We start from the raw sequence: 19,505 nt of genomic DNA on the forward strand, positions 1-19,505 counted from the left end.
TCGTAGAGGATTTTGTCCACCAGGTTACTAGGATAACCTATCGATGCCAGGCGTGTTTTAAAGTTTTTAATGTTTTCCTTTAAACACTACTTTAGAAGAGGTTGTCCTCAGAAGTCTTAGAGCTTCTCCTTTAACGAAGCCTTTTTTGACGCCTGCTGGGTGGCAACTGTTGTAGTTTGTGTACTGAAATGTTTCAGTAGGTTTGTAATGTGTGTGCACGTCGAGAATCGATTCTTTTTTTAATCCCTCTCCCTTATAGACTGTTGTATCCAAGAATGTTGATTCTAATATTATTGTGAGACTTCAGCGATAAACTTTATGGTAACGTGGTACGAATTTGCTTGCTCGATGAAATGTTCTATTTCTTCTTTGTTTGTATCCCACAAGCAAAATACATCGTCAATGAACCTTTTCCACGTTAGTGGTTTGTTAACGCTTTGCCTTAAGATCTCCTTTTCTATAGATGCCATAAAAATGTTGGCCAAAGATACTGCCATTTTAGTGCCCATGGCAGTTCCGTGTGTTTGGAGATAGTCTTTCCCGTTAAATTGGAAGGAGCTCTCCTTCAGTATAAGGCTGAGCATTTCTCTGAGGAAATTTGTAGCTATAGGAGGGTTATTGGCATGAAAGTTCTCGTATGCGTTGCATACTATAGTGATTCCTTCCTCTTGTGGGATGTTCGTGTAAAGGCTAGTGACATCCATTGAGACTAGGAAAACCTATGAAATGTGTCGTTAATCTTTAAGATACGAGTCCTGTATTTGTGCTATTGGCTGAAGTAGTTTGTTCATGAATGATGATAAGCGTTCTGTTGGGCCATCACACCCAGATATGATACGTCTTCCGACTAATGTCGGTTTGTGAATTTTTGTGAGGGTATAAAACACTGGGATTCGAGGCGGATTTGGTGTTAGGTTAAACCATTTAATCGTCATTTCGTCTATGCACCCTGCTTGGTGAAGGGCATTAATGAGGTGTTTAACTCTCTGGGATGTGTCTCTAACCATTGGTTTGTCTAGTGGCTGATAGTTATTTCTTTCATCTAATTGTTTCTGTCCCTCTGGCTCATTGATTTTGTTTTCTCTGTTCATAACGACGGTTCTTGTGCCTTTATCTTCTTTTTTGAGAATAATTTCTTTGTTGTTAATAAGCTCCTAGAGAGCTCGTCGCTCGCCGGGTGGCAGATTATTTTTGGGTGTTAACCTGTGGAGTTTCTGCAAGCTTGTTCTAAGTAAGTCTCAAGAGCAACTGACCGTTGAATCGGTGGAATCCAACTGGATTTCACGTGAAATGGATGCTGCTCAGTATTTTTGTCATGATAAAAATATTGAAGGCGCATCCTTCTGGCAAATTGGTTTAAGTCTGAAATTAGCTGGCGCCTTATCTGGTTTTCTTTCATGACAGGTGTTAGAATGAATTTCAAACCTCAAGAGAAAATGCTGGGCTCCGGGCTCCGCGCAAAATATCTTTGGGCTCCGGGCTCCACAGCCAAAAAAGGATCAGGGCTCCAGTCAGTAAAATGACAGGGCTCCTGGCTCCACAACAGAAATTTTAAGGCTCCAGGGACCCCCCCTCCCTTTGGGACCCTGATTAAGCCCCGCGACAAATTACGCAAAGGCAAAACATAAACGCTGAGAGTTTTCTATTTGAAACACGTACAAACGCAAGTTATGTGAAAGCGTTTCTTCTCTTAGATTCATTATTACGTGACTTGGATTCTCTGTTATTCAGTGTGCTTTATACAGTAATAGCCCGCGTGTAATAACCTGGATTTTAAGAACCTGTTAGGCTAAAATTTTCATTTTAACGCGGCCCCCTCCACATACGAACCTATTTAGGCTAAAATTTTAAGTTAGGTTCTTATCAGTGAGGTTGCTGTAAAAGTGTATAGGTAGAAACTGCTGAATTAAGATCATCATCTATTTAAAAGTCACTTTTTTTTCTTTCAAGCTCAAGTACCATGTTATATGTCTATTGTGTTTGCTATTATACTGTATTATGAGATGATATTTATGATATATATATAGTATATTCAGATGAAATTCATATGAAAATATAAGAACCTATTTTAAGAACCTTGGTAGCCTAAATTTGCTTTAAGTGCCATTTATATCAGAGGCTATTTAGGCTAAATCGGAAAATTCAGGTTCTTATACGTGGGCTATTACTGTATTTCCGCTTTTTATACGAATTGTCGGCCAGGACCATACCTCAAAAACACTGTTAACTATCTTTGCAAGAAATGAATCTGCTCAAAAAAGAAGGCTGATTCGTTCTTCACCAAGCGACACGGGCAGCTACTTCAGTTCATCTTATAGCTATCTTCACTACGAATACTTCAAGCACAAGATTCACAGGATAATATTTTCGGATTCCTAAACCAATACTTGGTGAGCATAAGTTTTTCTCTACGCTTCCGGCACTGCCCTTAGAAAGTGGCGGGAAAACAAATTGGCAGCTTTGACGTTCTATGCCTTGAAATGCTCATACAACCTGTGCCCCACTTCCCTCCCCTTGGCTTTCTCAAGTGATCATTCCCCGGTTTCTAAGCTCCTTCTCTACCACTTTTTTCATTCCAACGGTAAAGTGAGCCTGCACATCTCCCCAGCATTTAGCCAGCAGCCCAACACTTGTGACGTCTTCCTCAGACAGCTTCTTCACAACTTCCTTCACGCTGTCGCTGCTCCATTGATAATCCTTTTGTAAAAAGCGGAGAAAAACATCCACAGAAGCTAAAAAACAGAAAGGCGGAATTACAGAGCTAAGCGATTTTTTTCTACAAGACAACGATTTTTTAAAATCCTGGTCTGCAGTGACTTGAGCCAAGGTAAACAAAAACAAAACTTCAACGCGATTTCATTAAAAAATTACAGGAGATAAGTCTAGACATCAGTGATTCTAGGCAGTTAGAAGATAAGACTACGGGCAGCCCCTTATTTTCCTAAGGGATAGCAACGCCTGCGGGCCACGCGCGCGTGAAAATTGCTCCCCGCGAGGATACGCCATGCGCGGAAGGTAGCGAAAATCGCGCGCGTGAAAATTGCTCCCCGCGAGGACGCACTTTACCTCTTTACGTGGGAGACAGTACTCGCGCTCGCTCACGTGGAAAAATAAGGAATCTTTGTAGTCTTATTTCAAGATGTTAGTGATTTAAACTGGATTACTGTAGATGGTCGCTTACGACCGATTCTTCATTGTTGAGACCTGACTGAAACCTTAGTTCATTAAATTAAGTTGTTCGCTTTCGTGTTTTTAACTTGAGACCTGACGTTGTTCTTTGGCTTCGAATTGGCCGTCATCTAAAATATGAAAAGCAAATAATCTAAAAAAAGAGCAAGGCTGATTTCACGGTCAGGGAAGTATATTTTTCTAATATTTCGAAAGGCACGGCCTTTCTTCTTCAGGGTATGTTTGAGACTGACCCTGTGGCAAGATACGTTACAATTTTAAACAGTTACAATAGATACCTGAAAAAAATATGGTCGGGAAAACAAAATTTAAACAATGGAGGTATAACCAGAGATGACAGATAATTTCCATGAGCGTTTGACTTCCAAAACGTTTAAAAATTTTTGGCGGGAACTGCATTATTTTAACCGCTGTAAAATTACCGTCTGCAGGGTCCGGTGGCACGTGACCACTGATGCTTGTCCCTTCCAGCGCGTGCATCATCTCATCCTCCTCTTTGTTCTTTTGTTGGTGTTTCATTATCTCCACAGCTTGCTCAGCCGTCAGGAGTGCGTAGTGTAGAATATCAAAGATCATACGTTCTGTCTCCGGATTACGTTTGCTGTTTTCTTTTGTGTAGTTGGCCACGAAGAATGTGTGACTGAGTGAGCTACCGGTAGCTGCTGATGCTTCGTACAGGGCGTTGTAACACTCCTCCACCGCTTTCAGTTTGTCACGGTGCGTCACAACGGTGATAAGCCGAATTCCTTTTATTTAGTGTGGTAAACAAAAAGAAACATAGAAACAATTTTCCTGAAAAGTGCGCACCTGGCCCTTGTCGTTTAAAGAGCGGATAACTTCATCCAATCGATAAGTCGTTATCCATCGCATAAAATGCACCTTAACTGATACATTTTATCCACTGAATAGCGATTTATACACTGGATAATTGATCTGATCTTTGAACAACCCGGACCAGACTGATAGAAGACAGGACCCTTTTCCAGATTCGTACCAGCAGGGTGGTTTGCGTAAATGGTAAACACCCCAGATTTCGTTCTGGAGAAAAGCCAGTGCTTTGCAAAATGGTAAATACAGAATGTTAAAAAATGTGTTCTTGATCTTGTTGTCAAGATCGCAACAGATTATCAGCAAAACTTTTTGCGCGTCCGCACAAAAACTTTCACAGGGTGCATTTGAAGTTTACGTCCACTTCTTCAGACACTCACGGTCAAAACATAGAGACAAAAACCCTTTTGACACAATAATTCCGTAACTTCAAAAAAATCCAGGTCCTGCAAAATGAGCCATTTAATCGTCTTAACGTGTTTTTGTTTGATGGAAATATTGATTTTACCAAAGAGAAAACGATTACGTTAAATTTCTATCCAAAAATGGTAACTGGTATAAATTTTACATCTATCCGTTTGAGAGAAACTTAATAACGGACCTTGGTTTAAAAGAAGAAGTAAGGTTAAATTCCTGTATTTTTCCAGCTTTTACCGAAAGATTGAAAACATAAGTAACCTATGATACCAGTGAAATTATATACCAGGACATAGCGAAGAAACTAAACGTTACCTTTTCGGCGCAAAATATCTCGTACTGATTTCAGATCGTCTTTGAAACGTCCATCGCTGAGCCACGGGTCATTTGCCTTGACAACCCAGATAACCCCGTGTAGTTGGTTTGCAAACGAGGGAGACGGGCCCATGAGGGAAGCATTGCCTTGGCCTTCTAGACCTAACGGGCGGGTCACATTATCACCTGGCTGGAACTTCCCTTCCAGAATATTCCGAAACTCCACTTCCTTATTTCCGTTGAAATTAAAGAAACCACGTACATCTACCAAGCGAAAAAACATCTCTGGCAGGTGGTCTTGGAGAGTAATGGTGCCCTCTTTTACTGTAGTGCTGTCCGGGACCGAACCTTTCTCCGTTTCTCTGATAGCTCGTTCACATGTGTTGATAAAACTTCTCTTGCCTGCTCCAGGAGCTCCAAATACGCCGATCCTCAACTGGGTTACATCGTCGATTGGCAGGCCATGGAAACTGTCAGGCCTAATCTTGGTACCAAATCGGTATTCGTAAAGTTCAGCTCGGCGAAGACGCAGTTCACGCTCTAACCTTAAGCGTAGTGCTGCTTCTATTTCTCTCTCTCTCAGTTTCTTCTCTTCTGCTTTTCTTCTCTCTTCCTTTTCTCGTCTTTGTTTTTCTATGAGTAAATTTTCTTTGACCTTTGCTCTCTGAAAGACAAAAAGTAGAATTATCTAATTGCGTCTTGTGAACATTGTTGGGACCGCCACTCAACAACAACGACAACAACAACAACAAGCTTTATTTGCATGACTATGACAAATACAGTATTGCAAAAGCTATTCATAACTAATTATTGATAACTTTAAATAAAATAAAATATAATAAATAAATAAATAAATAAATAAATAAATAAATAAATAAAGTAACTGAAGTCTTTGTGTAAACAATATATACCAGTGGATATGCCGATTAGTCACTGTTGTCTAGTATTGCTTGTTATAATACTACTTCTTTATACCTGCCCTGCATGCCACATGGGCTCCTTTACGGACTGGTGCAGTGCATCTCTTAGTCTACCTTTGATTTCGTCTAGTGACTGTGTCCATACTCCTTTCAACGAAATTCCAAGCGCCCTCATCGCTTCAAATATCTCTCTGAACTCCTAAAAAGGAAAAAATGTGATGCCGCGATTAAGACTGCAAAACAGTCGTTTCATTTTCTTTTGAGGGTTTTTTGAAATCAGCGGAGGGAGACCCAAATCACCGAAGCGCTAACTCGAGAAGCACGCCGAAGCGCCGAGAGCATGCCTATTTCTCGCGCGCGAGACTCACTCGCAGTGAGATGGATGTATCGGCTGTGAGTTTACTAAACCTTTTTTCGAATCTTTTATGTCGGATTGGTGGAATGCGTGACATCTGGAAAACCAATTCACCTAATGGTTCCTGGAACATGTTTATAAGTGCGCTAGGACTCCTTTGGGCCTGAGAATTTCGTAAAAAAAGGGCGAGATTGTCCTGACAATGTTAGATCGCGAAGTCTATCGCCAATCGCCGTCAAAAAAAAAAAAAAAAAAAAATGAACATACCTCGATCCCGCTCCTGCATCCCTACTTCAACATTTTCGGTTATCTCGCATGTTCGAATGATAAAATAGAAGATGTTCTTGGAATAATAGGGATTGGGAAGACGGAATTAAAAAAAATGACACCCTATTTTTTCTTTAGAATCTTTGCTTGATTACACCATTAATTGAATGCCTGATTGTTACGGGCAATTCACTTCTTCGTCAGAAAAAGCGTATCAACTTCACCCTACAGCAGCAAAAGAAACCTCAGTGCATATCACACACATTACACTCACATCTGCGCGCCGTTGAAAGAGGTTCGACAGTATTCCGAGGTAAAAACCTACGCGTTGGACGTGCATAAAGGGGCTCGAATGTAAAATTATCGTTCTCGCGTATGAAGGAACGAGAATGATTAAGCAAATTTAATGACAAGTACATGAACAGGCCAGGCATGTTTTCTCTCGTCTCTAAGTATCAGCAATGTCTTAATTTAGATAACTTTGGCGCAAAACAGTGGCATTTTCTTTGTCTAGCTAGACCACTGCTCAGTGTTGTAGTAAATAATCGCGTATCATACCGCTTGAGGTTAAATGAAGGCTAATAACTATTGTGGTTGTTAAAATAACTTTTCTTTCCTTTACAAGGGATGGTGATGTGACGTTCTCTTGACCTACATTCACGCGCTCGTAAACTGCGGGCGGATTTACATACATTCATGCTATGTGAGTGTTACGCTGCTATTGACGCGGCCAGTACTGTATATCAGTCACGTCTGATTAGGAAATTGAGCATCTTTCTAACACCTGCTGTACAATCCCGGTTTCATTCTTCACTGTGATTTTAGCCACGCCATCATCATCAGTAACAAGTTTCAAACGGGCGATAGGAGTTGACTTCCAATCTTTCTCCAATCGTCGTGCCTCGTGTCGAGATACCCTCCATTTCTTGTCATCCTCCCAGATCTCTACGTCTTCACTTTTGTAAGAGATGACGCCATATCGCATAACAGTCGACAGCAGCACCTTCCCTCTCGGGTAGGGGGTTATTGAACCTTCTGCAAAATCTGGAGATATGGGAACATTAAGGGATACAAAAGTAGATACAGACAGCCTGATAACAGTAATGGATCATAAAATGATGTTTCAGTAAAGCTACCTCGATATATTGTTCGTTTCATCTAATTCTTTGCTGTTCTTGCGCGCTAGAAATTAGTTTTCCAAATTCTTGTCTACTGATTTTGAGTGATGGTCTAGAACCATTGTCTAGAACGTTCGATTAAGTTCGATTGGGTTTGGATTTCGAACTTTGATTGAACTCTTACACAAATGTTTGGGTTCGATTAAGTTCGATTACCGAACAGTTCGAGCAGATTCGTCGGAGTGGTCCGTATGCCCTATGGTATTCTTGCTGAAGATCGAATGTGGCTGGTGAAAGACACTTCATTGACAACTGGCAGAGTAAAAGCCGGGCCCTCAGAATCCACAGGCAGCCCAAACTCAATATAAGAGAACCATTTAATTACAAGGATTTGAATGGGAACACAACGGATTTGTGTAAACGGTGGAAACTAACATTGTTTTTTCAATAAAGTCAACTAACCCTGCTGCTTCTTTCCGGTTTCATCCGGCTTTACTGTCATTAGAACCACGCCATCACCATCAGTAACAAGTTTCAAACGAGCGATAGGGACTGACTTCCACTCTTTCTCCAATCGTCGTGCCTCGTTTGGAGGTACCCTCGATTTCTTGTCATCCTCCCAAATCTCTACGTCTTCAGTTTCGTAAGAGATGACGCCATGCCGCATAACTGTCGACAACAGCACAGTCCCACTCTTCAGTTTCGGCTCAGTTCTTGAATATTCTGGGAAAGCAGGAGATATGGGAACATTAAGGGATACAAAAAATAGATACAAGCCTGATAACAGTAATGGATCATATAATGATGTTTCAGTAAAGCTACCTCAATATATGGTTCGTTTCACCTAATTTTTTGTTGTTCTTGCGTGTAAGAACGAATAGTTTTCAAAATTCTTGTCTATTTTGATTGATGGTCTAGAACGTTCGATTGGGTTCGGAAATCGAGCTTATAATTGAACTCTCACACAAATTTTTAGGTTCGATTGTGTTCGATTGCCGAACTCATTTAAACCCAATCGTTTGATTAAGTTCGATTACCGAACAGTTCGAGTAGTTTCGTCGGAGTGGTCCGAATGCCTTATGAGTGTTCTTGCTGAAGAATGTGGCTGGTGAAAGACGTTTCATTGACAACTGGCAGAGTAAAAGCCGGGCCTTTAGAACCCACAGGCAGCCCAAGCTCTATATAAGGGAACCGTTTAATTATAAGGATTGTATGGGAATACAACGGATTTGTGTAGAATGGTGGAAACTAACATTGTTTTGTCAATGAAGTCAACTCACCCTGCTGGATCAGTGGATCTAGGTCTTCGTCAGCCTTTTGGCTTGTTTGCTCACTTATCCTGAAAGTGATTCGCAAAGTACGTTCATAACACAACATGCACATGTTCGTAAATGATTGCTGGATAGCTTCTGTGCTTGTTTTGTCAAAGTATACTGATTTTTACAAGGAAATGTTTCAGTTTTCCATCTGGGAACTGTTGGGCCTGGCCAGACCTGGTTGGCATCAAGATTAAGCACCAATGAGCTATGAAGGGGTGTGCAGCTTGTTCCGCCAAACCCTGGCTCTATTCTAGACCAAAATATGTCATTTTTCGGACCCATTTTACCCATTTTCAGACCTGGTTTTCAGACTTTCAGGCCAATGTGGTTAAAAGCTGTATCCTATTTCAGACCAAAACGGTTCCAAAACGTCATCCTTTGGCGCCGCACGCGCAAATACCTTTATAACTTATGTTCGGGAGCACCCCCCCCCCCCCCCCCCCCAACCGCAAGAATCTCATATCTGGGTAAGCATGATACAGCGGCAAAATGAGTGCGCATGCTCGTCACGCGTGAGCATTCTGTACGGCAAAATGGCGGCACTTTTAAAATTTCCATTGTCTGTTTTCGCGAGTTCCCGGGGACAAGCCCAAATCAAAATGGATAAGGTTGCTGCTTTCAGAAAAGGTTCCTTCGAACTTCCTCCATCACATATCGTATTCAACAAAAAAAATATTTTGGTAACAGGTGTGAATTTGGCGATTGAAGTGGAGCATACGTTATCGATTCTCGCTCGAATCACAAATCTGCGGAGCATGCGCACTCATTTTGCCGCTGTGTCGGTAAGCGTCAGATAGAGCTCTGAAAACTTACAACCCAGTTGACGATGATTACTACATGATTACCTTTCCTGAACATTTTTGACAGATAGTTCTTTGCCAATATGAACCAGCTTCTCGTAAAATTCTCTGTCAATCTGAGCCAGCCTCTTGTACACTTCTATTTCATTTGTTATCGTCACTTCCAAGTTCAATTCGAATCCATCCTTTTTAAACTTTTCTTCCAATCGTTGCTCCACTTTCTTTGCCTCAAAATCCTTCATGAAATTCAGGAAACTCTCTTTTGTACTACAGTTCAAATCCACAAGAATCGAACCAAGTGCAATGTTTCCGACTTCAATCGCTGGTCTGCTCAAAACATCTGTGATCACGCTCGTTACCAACTCCGGATTTCTGTAAAAAAGAACTCCCAAACTCACGCCACACCCGATTCCAATCCCCAGTAATGCTCTTCCAGCCAACTGCCTGTCAGCAATTTTAAGAGAGATTCTCAAAGCATGGGGTTGAAATGAAATCGATAAGTCAACCGCAGGTCTGGCTCCCGCTTCCCCTTCTCCTCCTTCAGCTGCCTCTGCCATCAGCCCTTTTGAGTCCTTGGATATTTTTCTCTTTCTTGCTCTTTCTGTTGATATTATCTCTATTCCGCTCTCTGACGACCTCCAGGAGGATGACTTTACTCTAGAGGTTATTGTCTCTAGAAATTGTTTACAAAGATAATTTGTTTTTATACAACTCAGACAGAGCATCTCGGTTGGTTCCAAATACGCAAAATAAAAACAAACAATCAAACAAACAGACGGATAAATTCACGAAATAAAACATTGATAGTAAATAATTGATTATGACTGAATATGAAACTCAAGGATGTTCAACTTCAAGGACAAATAGCGATGCTCGGCTTAACGCATTTTGCTATCTGACATAACCTTGGATGGTTCATACAGCAACCGTTGGGTACACACTGCCTTGATCAAAGTTTCGTAAACTTTGTTCACATGAAGACTGTCTATCCACAGTGCATGCTCCTTCTTCAGAAGCAGGTTTACTTTTGGATTTGTTCCGATAAAAAATCTTTGACCAAAACGATACAAACACCTTTGCTGGTTTTAAATACCTGCTATGGCGTTTTAACCGTGTAAATTTTGCTATGACCGGCGGCGGTTCCCGGCGGTTGCCGGTTGCCAGTAACGGTAAAAGCACTGGAAGATGTAGCATTAGTGACAATGGCATCAGTTATAAAAACAAGTATGCAAAAGGCTTCGATCATTCAGTTATTAGCCCCTGGAAATGTTTTTTTTTTAAGTTCTCATGGTATAAGCAAGGCTTAATGGGCCACCGTAGCTTAAAGGGTCGGTGTCATCAATTTTTAGTGTGTTTTTGAATAACGAACAAAAAAATATATATATATATTTTTATCGATGGAAATGTTAACAAAAATGGTTCAGTATTGTTAACAATTACCCTACGAGTATACATAATCTAGTATTTGTTATCTTTGCTGCGGATGCTTGGATGGAAATGGTTTACCACTTGTAGAAAATGGCCACTATTTTTTAAGTTCCTCCTGTGTATTTTGGCGAAAATACTAAAAATTGATTTATAGTTTGTTCTTCATTGGAGACTTCTCCAATGAAAAAGTACTTTCCACACGGTGCTCTACGAATAATTTTATATTAGAAAAAAGGATCTATGTTAGATGTTTGAGTAGCTTTGATCAAAATCCAGCAAAATGTCCGTGACAGTGCCCCTTCAATTTCAGTGTCTTTCCCTACATCCTTAGTTCAACTTCTTCACCGTGTCACGCAACGCGTGCAGTATCAGCCAACTTTAAATATGCAAACTGCATTGATATTATTTTGCATTCAGGCTTTTTTTTCACTTCGCTTGGAACCATTCACTTAACGAAAATTTAACGCTAAGCGAGTGACTGACATAAATGAGTCAGAACATGGGAGGGTACCAGACTTAAGCCTGATTGTATGTTAATCTTGTAAAACCGCAATAAAAGAGATTACAGGAATTAATCTACGCTGACTCTGTAGTACGCTGAGCGGAAAGAAAAATATCGAAAAGCTGTTGGAACATCTTAAGTAATGGAGCATCCATTTAGCTGTCAGATTTTTCGCCAGTCAGCTATAACTGATAAAGAGCATTTAAGAGGTTTTATCAACTTGTTGATAAGGGACTGAATTTAACTACGTACAGTAATGCAGAGTAAAGAAATTCGAGAGTAGGCGTTTCGACCGGTTGCCAAGAAACGTCTACTCCCGAATCTACGATCGCTCAATTACCTTATTAACTCAGTGGATAAAACAAACTGATCGCTTTCAGTCCGCTACCAAACCATCACCGCAGTTTCTGTAAGAACTAACTCCTTTATCTTGTGGGTATAGGTGATGGCCTGCTGGCAGTGTCAGGATATATTAGGTAAATTAACGGGAAACAGTGGCAAGAAAAACTGATCTATCTCGGTCCTTCTGAACTCTGTTATGTCGAAAGTGTTTCATATTTAAGACTGAAGTAGATAATGGTTAAACTGCGTTAATAAAACACGACAAAGAAATACTAAACGGAGCAGACTCAAGTTTACCACTCACCTTCTGATAAAAAGCGGAAGCAGGTTGTTCCGAGGAATTTCGAAGAAGCAACAACGCTTTCTTGTTTCGGCCGGTTTTCTTTTAGAGAATAGCATGTAGCCTACGCTATATGTCTGCTAAAATGAGTATAGCTTAAACTTTTAGTCGTTTCAAAAACCAAAACTGGACTGCGTTTTGAGTTGCAAGCGAGAAGTCTCGATCAAAAAACTAAGTAACAAACAAAGGCTTCCGGGTACAAAGATTGGTGAGTCACGCGAAGAACTAACTTGTCACGCAATGTGCTAAACAGCGACACGTGACAAAGATGTTACTGGTTCGAGCTTTACGCACCAATAGTGACCACTCTCGGTCTAAACACCAGCACTCCTACATTTCTCTCCGCAATCTGACAATTCTATTAAGAGCGCAGGCCTACAGAAGGAGGAGGGAGTGGGGGGGGGGGGGGGGGGGGAGGATATTTGAGATGTGCGTCACGGGTGTGTGAGTGTGTGTGTAGGGGAGTGGGAGAGGGGTAGTTAAAAAAAAAAAAAAAAAAAACAGGACTAAACAGCTGTCAATGGCTGTCCACGGATATGCATGGTTAATTAACTAAGGACAATAATACCTCTTCACATCTAAAACCACGTTTTCCTATAGGCAAACCAGCTGATCAGTTTTGACCATTCGTACCCCTGAGTTAAACCTTAAAGTTAAACCTATTACTTTTTTAAATTTTCAAATCTATTCGTCACAGCTCAGTAAAATTCCGTATACGAAGCGAGGTATCGTCCATAAAAATCTTTTCCAAGCACCTTAAAGAAAAAAAAAACCTCTTGAAAACAGTTCACGGCATTCATAACTAAAAATTAGGGGAATTGTGTGTTTTCTAATAAAAGCATGAAACCTACCAAGGATGTCAGCCAACATCTACTTAAGAATCTGGATACAGCTAGAGGCAAAACTGAAGTCCTCTTTAAACAAAAATAAACCTTTGAAATGATAACGGTCAGTATTTTTCCTGTATACAGCATTTAAGTGAAAGTTGTTTCTGTTCGAGATAAACGGGCTTCTTCTGTAACATCACAGCCAGAAACCTCACCTAGGTAAGCTCATAAATCATAAACAATAAAAAGCTGAAAATCGAACAATGAATCTCTAACTACCGAAGCCCTATTCTACTTTTGCAGTAGTTTATTTATTTCTTTGTTTTGAAATAATTACTCTTTTTTCAACTATTATGTATTTCTAAAACCATTTGAAAGGATTCAAAACAGAATCAACTGCCCTATCTTTAAATTCAGTTGTTATATCTACTATTCCAGGCTCTACTCTGTAAAAGAAGTTCCCTTCCTCGTCAGAAAAAACAGAAAGCGTGCCGCTAGATTTCTCCCGTTGCAAACTATCAGCAATGTGTTGAGGCACTCTCCACTCTGGGTAACAACGAAACTTGACATCATTTGGATCGTACGATATGAACCCGTCACGCACACGACTTTTGAACAACAGACGTTCTTTCTGTTTTCTATTCTTTCTTTCTTTTCCCTTTGGTTCAACGGACCATCGAAATACTTTACTGTCTGCTGGGTCTGAGACATTTTCCACTTCAGCCTCAGGGGTGTCACGATAGTCTGTCAACAGACTTTCAGCAATGTGATATGGGACTTTAAATCCAGGCCATTGTGTGATAATATCGTCTGGGTGGTAAGATATACTGCCAAGGCGAAGTTTGCTTGGTTCCCCTTTGGACGTATGATGTACGATGACACCTGATCCATGTGGCAGTCGCCCCTGCAAACCATAAGTTGTGTTTCCTTCTAATGGTTGCGTCAAGAGATGTCTTGGTGTTTGAGTAAGGTAGTGTTGTTGCGATCCATGAGCAAAACCCGAGGAAACGCTAGCTTGTCCTGGAAAACTTTTAGCTGGGCAACTTCTGTGTGGTACCGTTTGGACCGAAGTTTTTTGTGAATTCAGAAACCTCCAGCTGGCAATTCAGCTGGCAATTTTTACATTACATTTTTACAATTTTGACATTAAGAGTACTCTACAGCCATTTATGAAAATTAAAGCTGAGACCTTCATGATAATAAACAATATTTAACTTTCTTACATCACACGATCTTTGAGGAACGGGTTGGAGGCAGAACATCAGGGTATTTTTACTGGCAGCGCGAGTGGGATGTTGACTATTTAGTATTTTCCGACACCGCTCTCAACAAAGCAGCCTCCCAGAGCCCAACCCTTCGTCGTCCTCACCGCGGGAGACAGAAGCGGGTCATTCCGGCTAACAGGGCTATGTTCATGGTGGTAGCAGCCCACCGCAGTATACCACATTGCTATGGAAACTGACAATAAGAGAGACAACCAATCACAGGTCAAGGGAGATGATCTCCAGCAGGGATAAATGACTGTATAGCGCACAAATATACCTTTCCTGGGCCCGGTTGCATGAAGCATCTTACGATTTTGTAGCCCATTCTTTGTGTTATACTTCCTCAGTAAACCACCTTCAACCGGATGATCCAAACTGGTGCTCGACAAAATCCTTTGGAACGCAGAGAATGGTGGTGGAAAACGGCCCACTTATCGTACGATAGCGTATGCAACCGGCCCCTGGGCCCGAAGTTCTGAAGTGCAGTAACAGCGTTTGGAATGTCAGGACTATGCATCAAGCAGGAAAGACAGCGCAAGTCGCAACAATATGACCAGCTCCCAGTTGGCTTGATAGCTCAATTGGTAGAGCACTGCACCGGCATTGCAGAGGTCATGGGTTCTAATCCCGTTAAAGCCTGATTTTTTTTCAGGCTTTCTTTTTGCAACTGCTTAAGTTGCGATCTCTCTTCTATTTGATGTTTTATCCGCAGTTCAAAATATATGTTACATATAAGATATAACTTGTCGCAGCTTTTCAAATACCTTTCTCGAGACTCATAAACAGAACGTTTGTTCTGACCGTTTACTCAGAGGCCAGAGCTAACAATTTTCTCCAACAACTAAAAAGATGCAAAGCAAAAAATTAGAAAAAAAGACAAGACGGCGCCTACTATTTCCCAAAAACTTGGTCACGTGAGAACTCGCTCGTTGGCGCAACATCAGTAATTTTGATTGGCTGATTAGAAAACTGTCATTCAAGCGAAAAGTGGGTAGTAAACAATTCACAGGAGACTCGTAGTGGACAGTAGTCCCCGCAGAAATGTTAGTGAAATGAAAATGGAGCCTGATTGCAGGTTAAGCGTCAATTGGAGGAAGTACTTTAATCATCCCGCTTTACATTTTTAACCGGTTTGCACACCTTGTAAAATCTTACTCTAAGGCCTAAATACTTATATTCTGCCCAAGAACACTGAGACTAAAAACAATAAGCATGATTATTCTTATAAATGCTAGGTAAGGCTATTAAAAGTCTTATATTTAATTTTGCGGCGGATAAATTCTTTTGCTATCACGCGATTCGTTGTTAGGTTGCAAAAATTAAGCCCCGCGAGAAATTACGCATAGGCAAAACATAAACGCTGAGAGTTTTCTATTTAAAACACGTACAAACGCAAGTTATGTGAAAGCGTTTCTTCTCCTAGATTCATTATCACGTGCATTCGATTCTCTGTTATTCAGGGTGCTTTATATTTCCGCTTTCAAGCGACACGGGCAGCTACTTCAGTTCATCTCATAGCTATCTTCAATACGAATACTCCAAGCACAATATTCACAGGATAATATTTTCGGATTCCTAAACCAATACTTGGTGAACATAAGTTTTTCTCTACGCTTCCGGCACTGCCCTTAGAAAGTGGCGGGAAAACAAATTGGCAGCTTTGACGTTCTATGTCTTGAAATGCTCATACAACCTGTGCCCCACTTCCCTCCCCTTGGCTTTTTCAAGCGATCATACCCTGGTTTCTAAGCTCCTTCTCGACCACTTTTTTCATTCCAAAGGTAAAGTGAGCTCCAGCATGTAGCCAGCAGCCTAACACTTGTGACGTCATCTTTAGACAGCTTCTTCACAACAACCTTCACGCTATTGCTGCTCCATTGATACTAGCTCCTTTTGTAAAAAGCGGAGAAAAACTTCCACAGAAGCTAGGAAACAGGAAGGCGGAATTACAGAGCTAAGCGATTTTTTTTTCTACTTGACAACGATTTTTTAAAATCCTGGTCTGCAGTGACTTGAGCCAAGGTAAACAAAAACAAAACTTCAACGCGGTTTCATTAAAAAATTACGGGAGATGAGTCAAGGCATCAGTGATTCTAAATGTTAAATAAGGCAGTTAGAAGATTAGACTACGGGCAGGCCCTTATTACTCGGGCCGTAAGGCGGACCGAGTTAAGGTTTCGGTAGCATTATCAAATTCTTTTTTCTTTTTGGGGTCGCGATGGGCCGAGAGATAAGACTTCGGGCCACGAGTTATTGTTCTCGGGCTCGTTTTTTGTACTCGGCTGGTACGAGTTACGTTTTCTGTCGTGTTATCAAATTCTTTAAATTCTCGGTCGCGTTCTTTGTTTTCGGGCCGTGAGGAGTGTTGACAATATGCGAGCCAGACGTGCGAGGCATGAACAAAACATGCGATGCATGCGAGGCATGAACAACCCCAACATAAACTGTTAACCGTTAAGCTAACCGGGGAACTATTTAAGCTAACTTAAGTGCTATTTAGGCTAACTGGAGTGTTCTTTAGGCTAACTGGAGTGTTTTTTAGGCTAACCTGAGTGCCTCAAGGTTAGTTTTGTTTAACCGAAAATTTGGCAATTAAATCAGTCTATGACCTCGCGGGCCAAGATAGATAAAGATGTCTCACGTTTACTATAGAGAAACAATCAATGTAGAAACGGTTTCTGTCAAATGAAAGGTGAATAACAAATGCTTTCCCCTGAATTTCAATTAAAAATATAAACAGCGAAACATTGAAAAACATAAAAGGATATAAACGTACGCGTGATGCGTAACGTTACTCTAGATCGGGGGGGGGGGGGTGCTCAACAGATGCTTGGGTAGGGAGGTGCGGCTCGGGCGTTCAAACCCTGACCCTGTTTAAGACACAATTCTCCGATTTCCCTATCCCGTTTAAGGCAGAATTCAAAATTTTCAGGCCCTTTCTGAGACATTTCACCCAAAATCACACCCTGTTTAAGACTAGAATGAAATAAGAATACACTAGTTTCTTACTGTATTTTAATGCATTGGCAATCACAATCTGTTTAAGCCATTAGGTCATGTAGGGATACCCTGCTTAAGACAGAAAGTGATGAAATAGATACCCCGTTCAAGACAAAACACCCTGAAAACCATACCCTATCGGGCCGCACGTCCCCGTTAAGGTCACATAAGGGAGTACCCCCCCCGGTCTAGATCATACCGAAAATTACGATCTGTCATTGACCCGGCGTCACATACATATTAGGACCGTACAAATGGTTTCTGTCTCTAAACGAAAGGTGAAAACGTAAGGATTAAAGCCCGGGGATTATAAAAAGCATTCGTATGACAAATGTCGTTTTCCCCTGTATTTCATTCTGACTGCAAGAAATGCAATTCTATCTGGTGGGTACTTATTGCCTCACTATATCTCTGTATCTATCTATTTGGTAGCCTGCGAGCAAGCTCTCTTGGGGGTGGGGGCCGGGAGGAGGAAAGAGGATCCACCCCCAAGAGGGTTTGCTCGCAGGCTATCTATTTGGGGGAATTGGCGATGCTGGAGGTTATCACTGTTAACAGATTGTAGGCTTTACGCACCACACAGTCAAATATGGCCCGAGTATAAGCTGGAAACAGCTTCTTCTTTAAACAAGTTTAACTTAGGTCCCGGCTTAAGACAATCAGTGGGCCTCTAAATCTGTTATAAGTGGTTCATTTTAAGAAGATAAATAGTTTTCCAGTCTGGGATGCAAGCCTTCTTGGTACCGTCAGCAGCAGCCAATATTTAGATATGATTGGTGGCAAAATTAAAAACGGCTTAGAACGCGGTTTTGATAAACACCGTCTAAACTATATTTTAATAACTGACCCATAACCTATATTTGCTTATTTGTTTTAGTCGTTGGACATTCAGTCTGTTTCTCTAAGCTTCCTGTTTCGCTCGAGCTTTCCTGGTGAAAAATTGAATACTTTTTACAAAAACAACAAAAACAACAATTTATTTTTTTAAATTCAGAAAAAAGTTGCTTGTCCCGCAAATAGCCATAAAGCTAGTCGAGGCGAGACAAGACGAGTACGAGAACATAATGGAAAATAAAAATTACAATAAATTATAAAACATGCTGGAAAAACGGAAAAGAAAAAAAAACAACTTAACTTTGACATAATAACGCAGAAGTTTAGATAAGGGTTTGCACGAGCGAGATCTTCATTTACCAAATGAAGATGCAATCTAGGATGAATTCTCTTGAGCGGATTACCTCGAGAGATTGATATTTGAATGCATTACTGATCGCGAAGAAACTTTCATACAGGAGAGGACCCCTTTCACAAAAGGTCGGCCATCACAGGTAGCTGACAGTCGTTCAGCACATCGTACAAATTGTCCACATTAATGTAGCACCGCTGACTTATGAAAGCCAATGCAGCGTCACTTGGGTTCAAAGTCCGCTTGTCAAGGTAACGTATCTCTTTTGGGGTCAGGCCCAGTCTCTCAGCGACATATTTCCACTCTTCTCCGCCTGCAACACAAACGGGCACGCACTCATTTGCATAATGCTCACAAACCCCGTGTGCAAACTACATGAAATTTACATGTACATTGAATAGGACGAAACAAAAATCTTTTTGAACTTTGCTCTTGTAAATGTAAAGTCGTTAATCGTCTTGCTTTACAGAACAATGCCAAAAACGCCAGGAAGGCTTTCGTTGGAAAAATATGGTGGACTACTTTAACCCTTTAAACCCCGAGGGAAATGCCAAATTTTTCTAAATCGGTAACTGTGAACGAGGAGACCACATGTGATATATCATTTGAAATGTATTTTCTGGGATAAGCTATAAATCACACCAAAAGAAATAGAGGAGATCACAGATTGAATTGACATGTGCCCAAAATGAAAAAATAAAAACGTTTAAAATTTTCCTGTTCCTTGTACCGATTAGGTATATCCCTAAACTATAGCTTAATTTGCAGCTCTCAGTGCATTGGTTGTTGTCAGATATTAACTTGGCCTAAAAAGTACAAAGATAAAAAGTTCCAAAAGTTGCAGGGGTGGTAAATCAAGTCTTGTATAGGAGGGGGGCTTGATATTATGCCTTCCATGTGCAGATCTTTCCAAGATCTTTTAGTTGTGCAAATTTCACGCAAAATGACTGAATATTGAGCATGTAATTGCATCTTGTGCCATATGGCACTATCGTGGCTTAAACGGTTAAACTGAAAATCAGAGTGTTGTGTCTTTCGTTATTGAATAAGGCAGTGTATAAACTTTAAAGATGTTTTCTTTAGTAAA

At 40.8% G+C, this 19,505-nt stretch overlaps 2 protein-coding genes across 4 annotated transcripts in view; both read right to left on the reverse strand.

The window, feature by feature from the left end:
* Positions 1-1,595: 1,595 nt before the first annotated feature.
* Positions 1,596-19,505, reverse strand: part of LOC146449496 (uncharacterized) — a 31,792-nt gene continuing 13,882 nt past the window's right edge. The window contains exons 1-9 of one of the 2 annotated variants that reach the window (XM_085101840.1): positions 12,105-12,295; positions 9,574-10,201; positions 8,690-8,748; positions 7,872-8,132; positions 7,076-7,335; positions 5,725-5,868; positions 4,750-5,413; positions 3,612-3,935; positions 1,596-2,732 (exon numbers count right to left, since the gene is read on the reverse strand). In XM_085101840.1, coding sequence (XP_084957966.1) covers positions 2,524-2,732; positions 3,612-3,935; positions 4,750-5,413; positions 5,725-5,868; positions 7,076-7,335; positions 7,872-8,132; positions 8,690-8,748; positions 9,574-10,085 — 2,433 coding nt within the window. In that variant the 5' untranslated portion in view covers positions 10,086-10,201; positions 12,105-12,295 and the 3' untranslated portion in view covers positions 1,596-2,523. Of the gene's footprint in view, positions 2,733-3,611; positions 3,936-4,749; positions 5,414-5,724; positions 5,869-7,075; positions 7,336-7,871; positions 8,133-8,689; positions 8,749-9,573; positions 10,202-12,104; positions 12,296-19,505 lie in introns of those variants that run through there. The other variant, XM_085101841.1, reaches the window with a different exon arrangement.
* The window catches only part of LOC146449497 (uncharacterized), a 124,477-nt gene continuing 122,201 nt past the window's right edge, over positions 17,230-19,505 (reverse strand). For both annotated transcript variants that reach the window (XM_085101832.1, XM_085101833.1), the window contains one exon: positions 17,230-18,731. In XM_085101832.1, coding sequence (XP_084957958.1) covers positions 18,538-18,731 — 194 coding nt within the window. In that variant the 3' untranslated portion in view covers positions 17,230-18,537. The remainder of the gene's footprint in view (positions 18,732-19,505) is intronic.

The sequence above is a fragment of the Pavona decussata genome, unplaced genomic scaffold (assembly GCF_977016875.1).
Source record: "Pavona decussata unplaced genomic scaffold, jaPavDecu1.1 SCAFFOLD_602, whole genome shotgun sequence".
Lineage (NCBI taxonomy): Eukaryota > Metazoa > Cnidaria > Anthozoa > Scleractinia > Agariciidae > Pavona > Pavona decussata.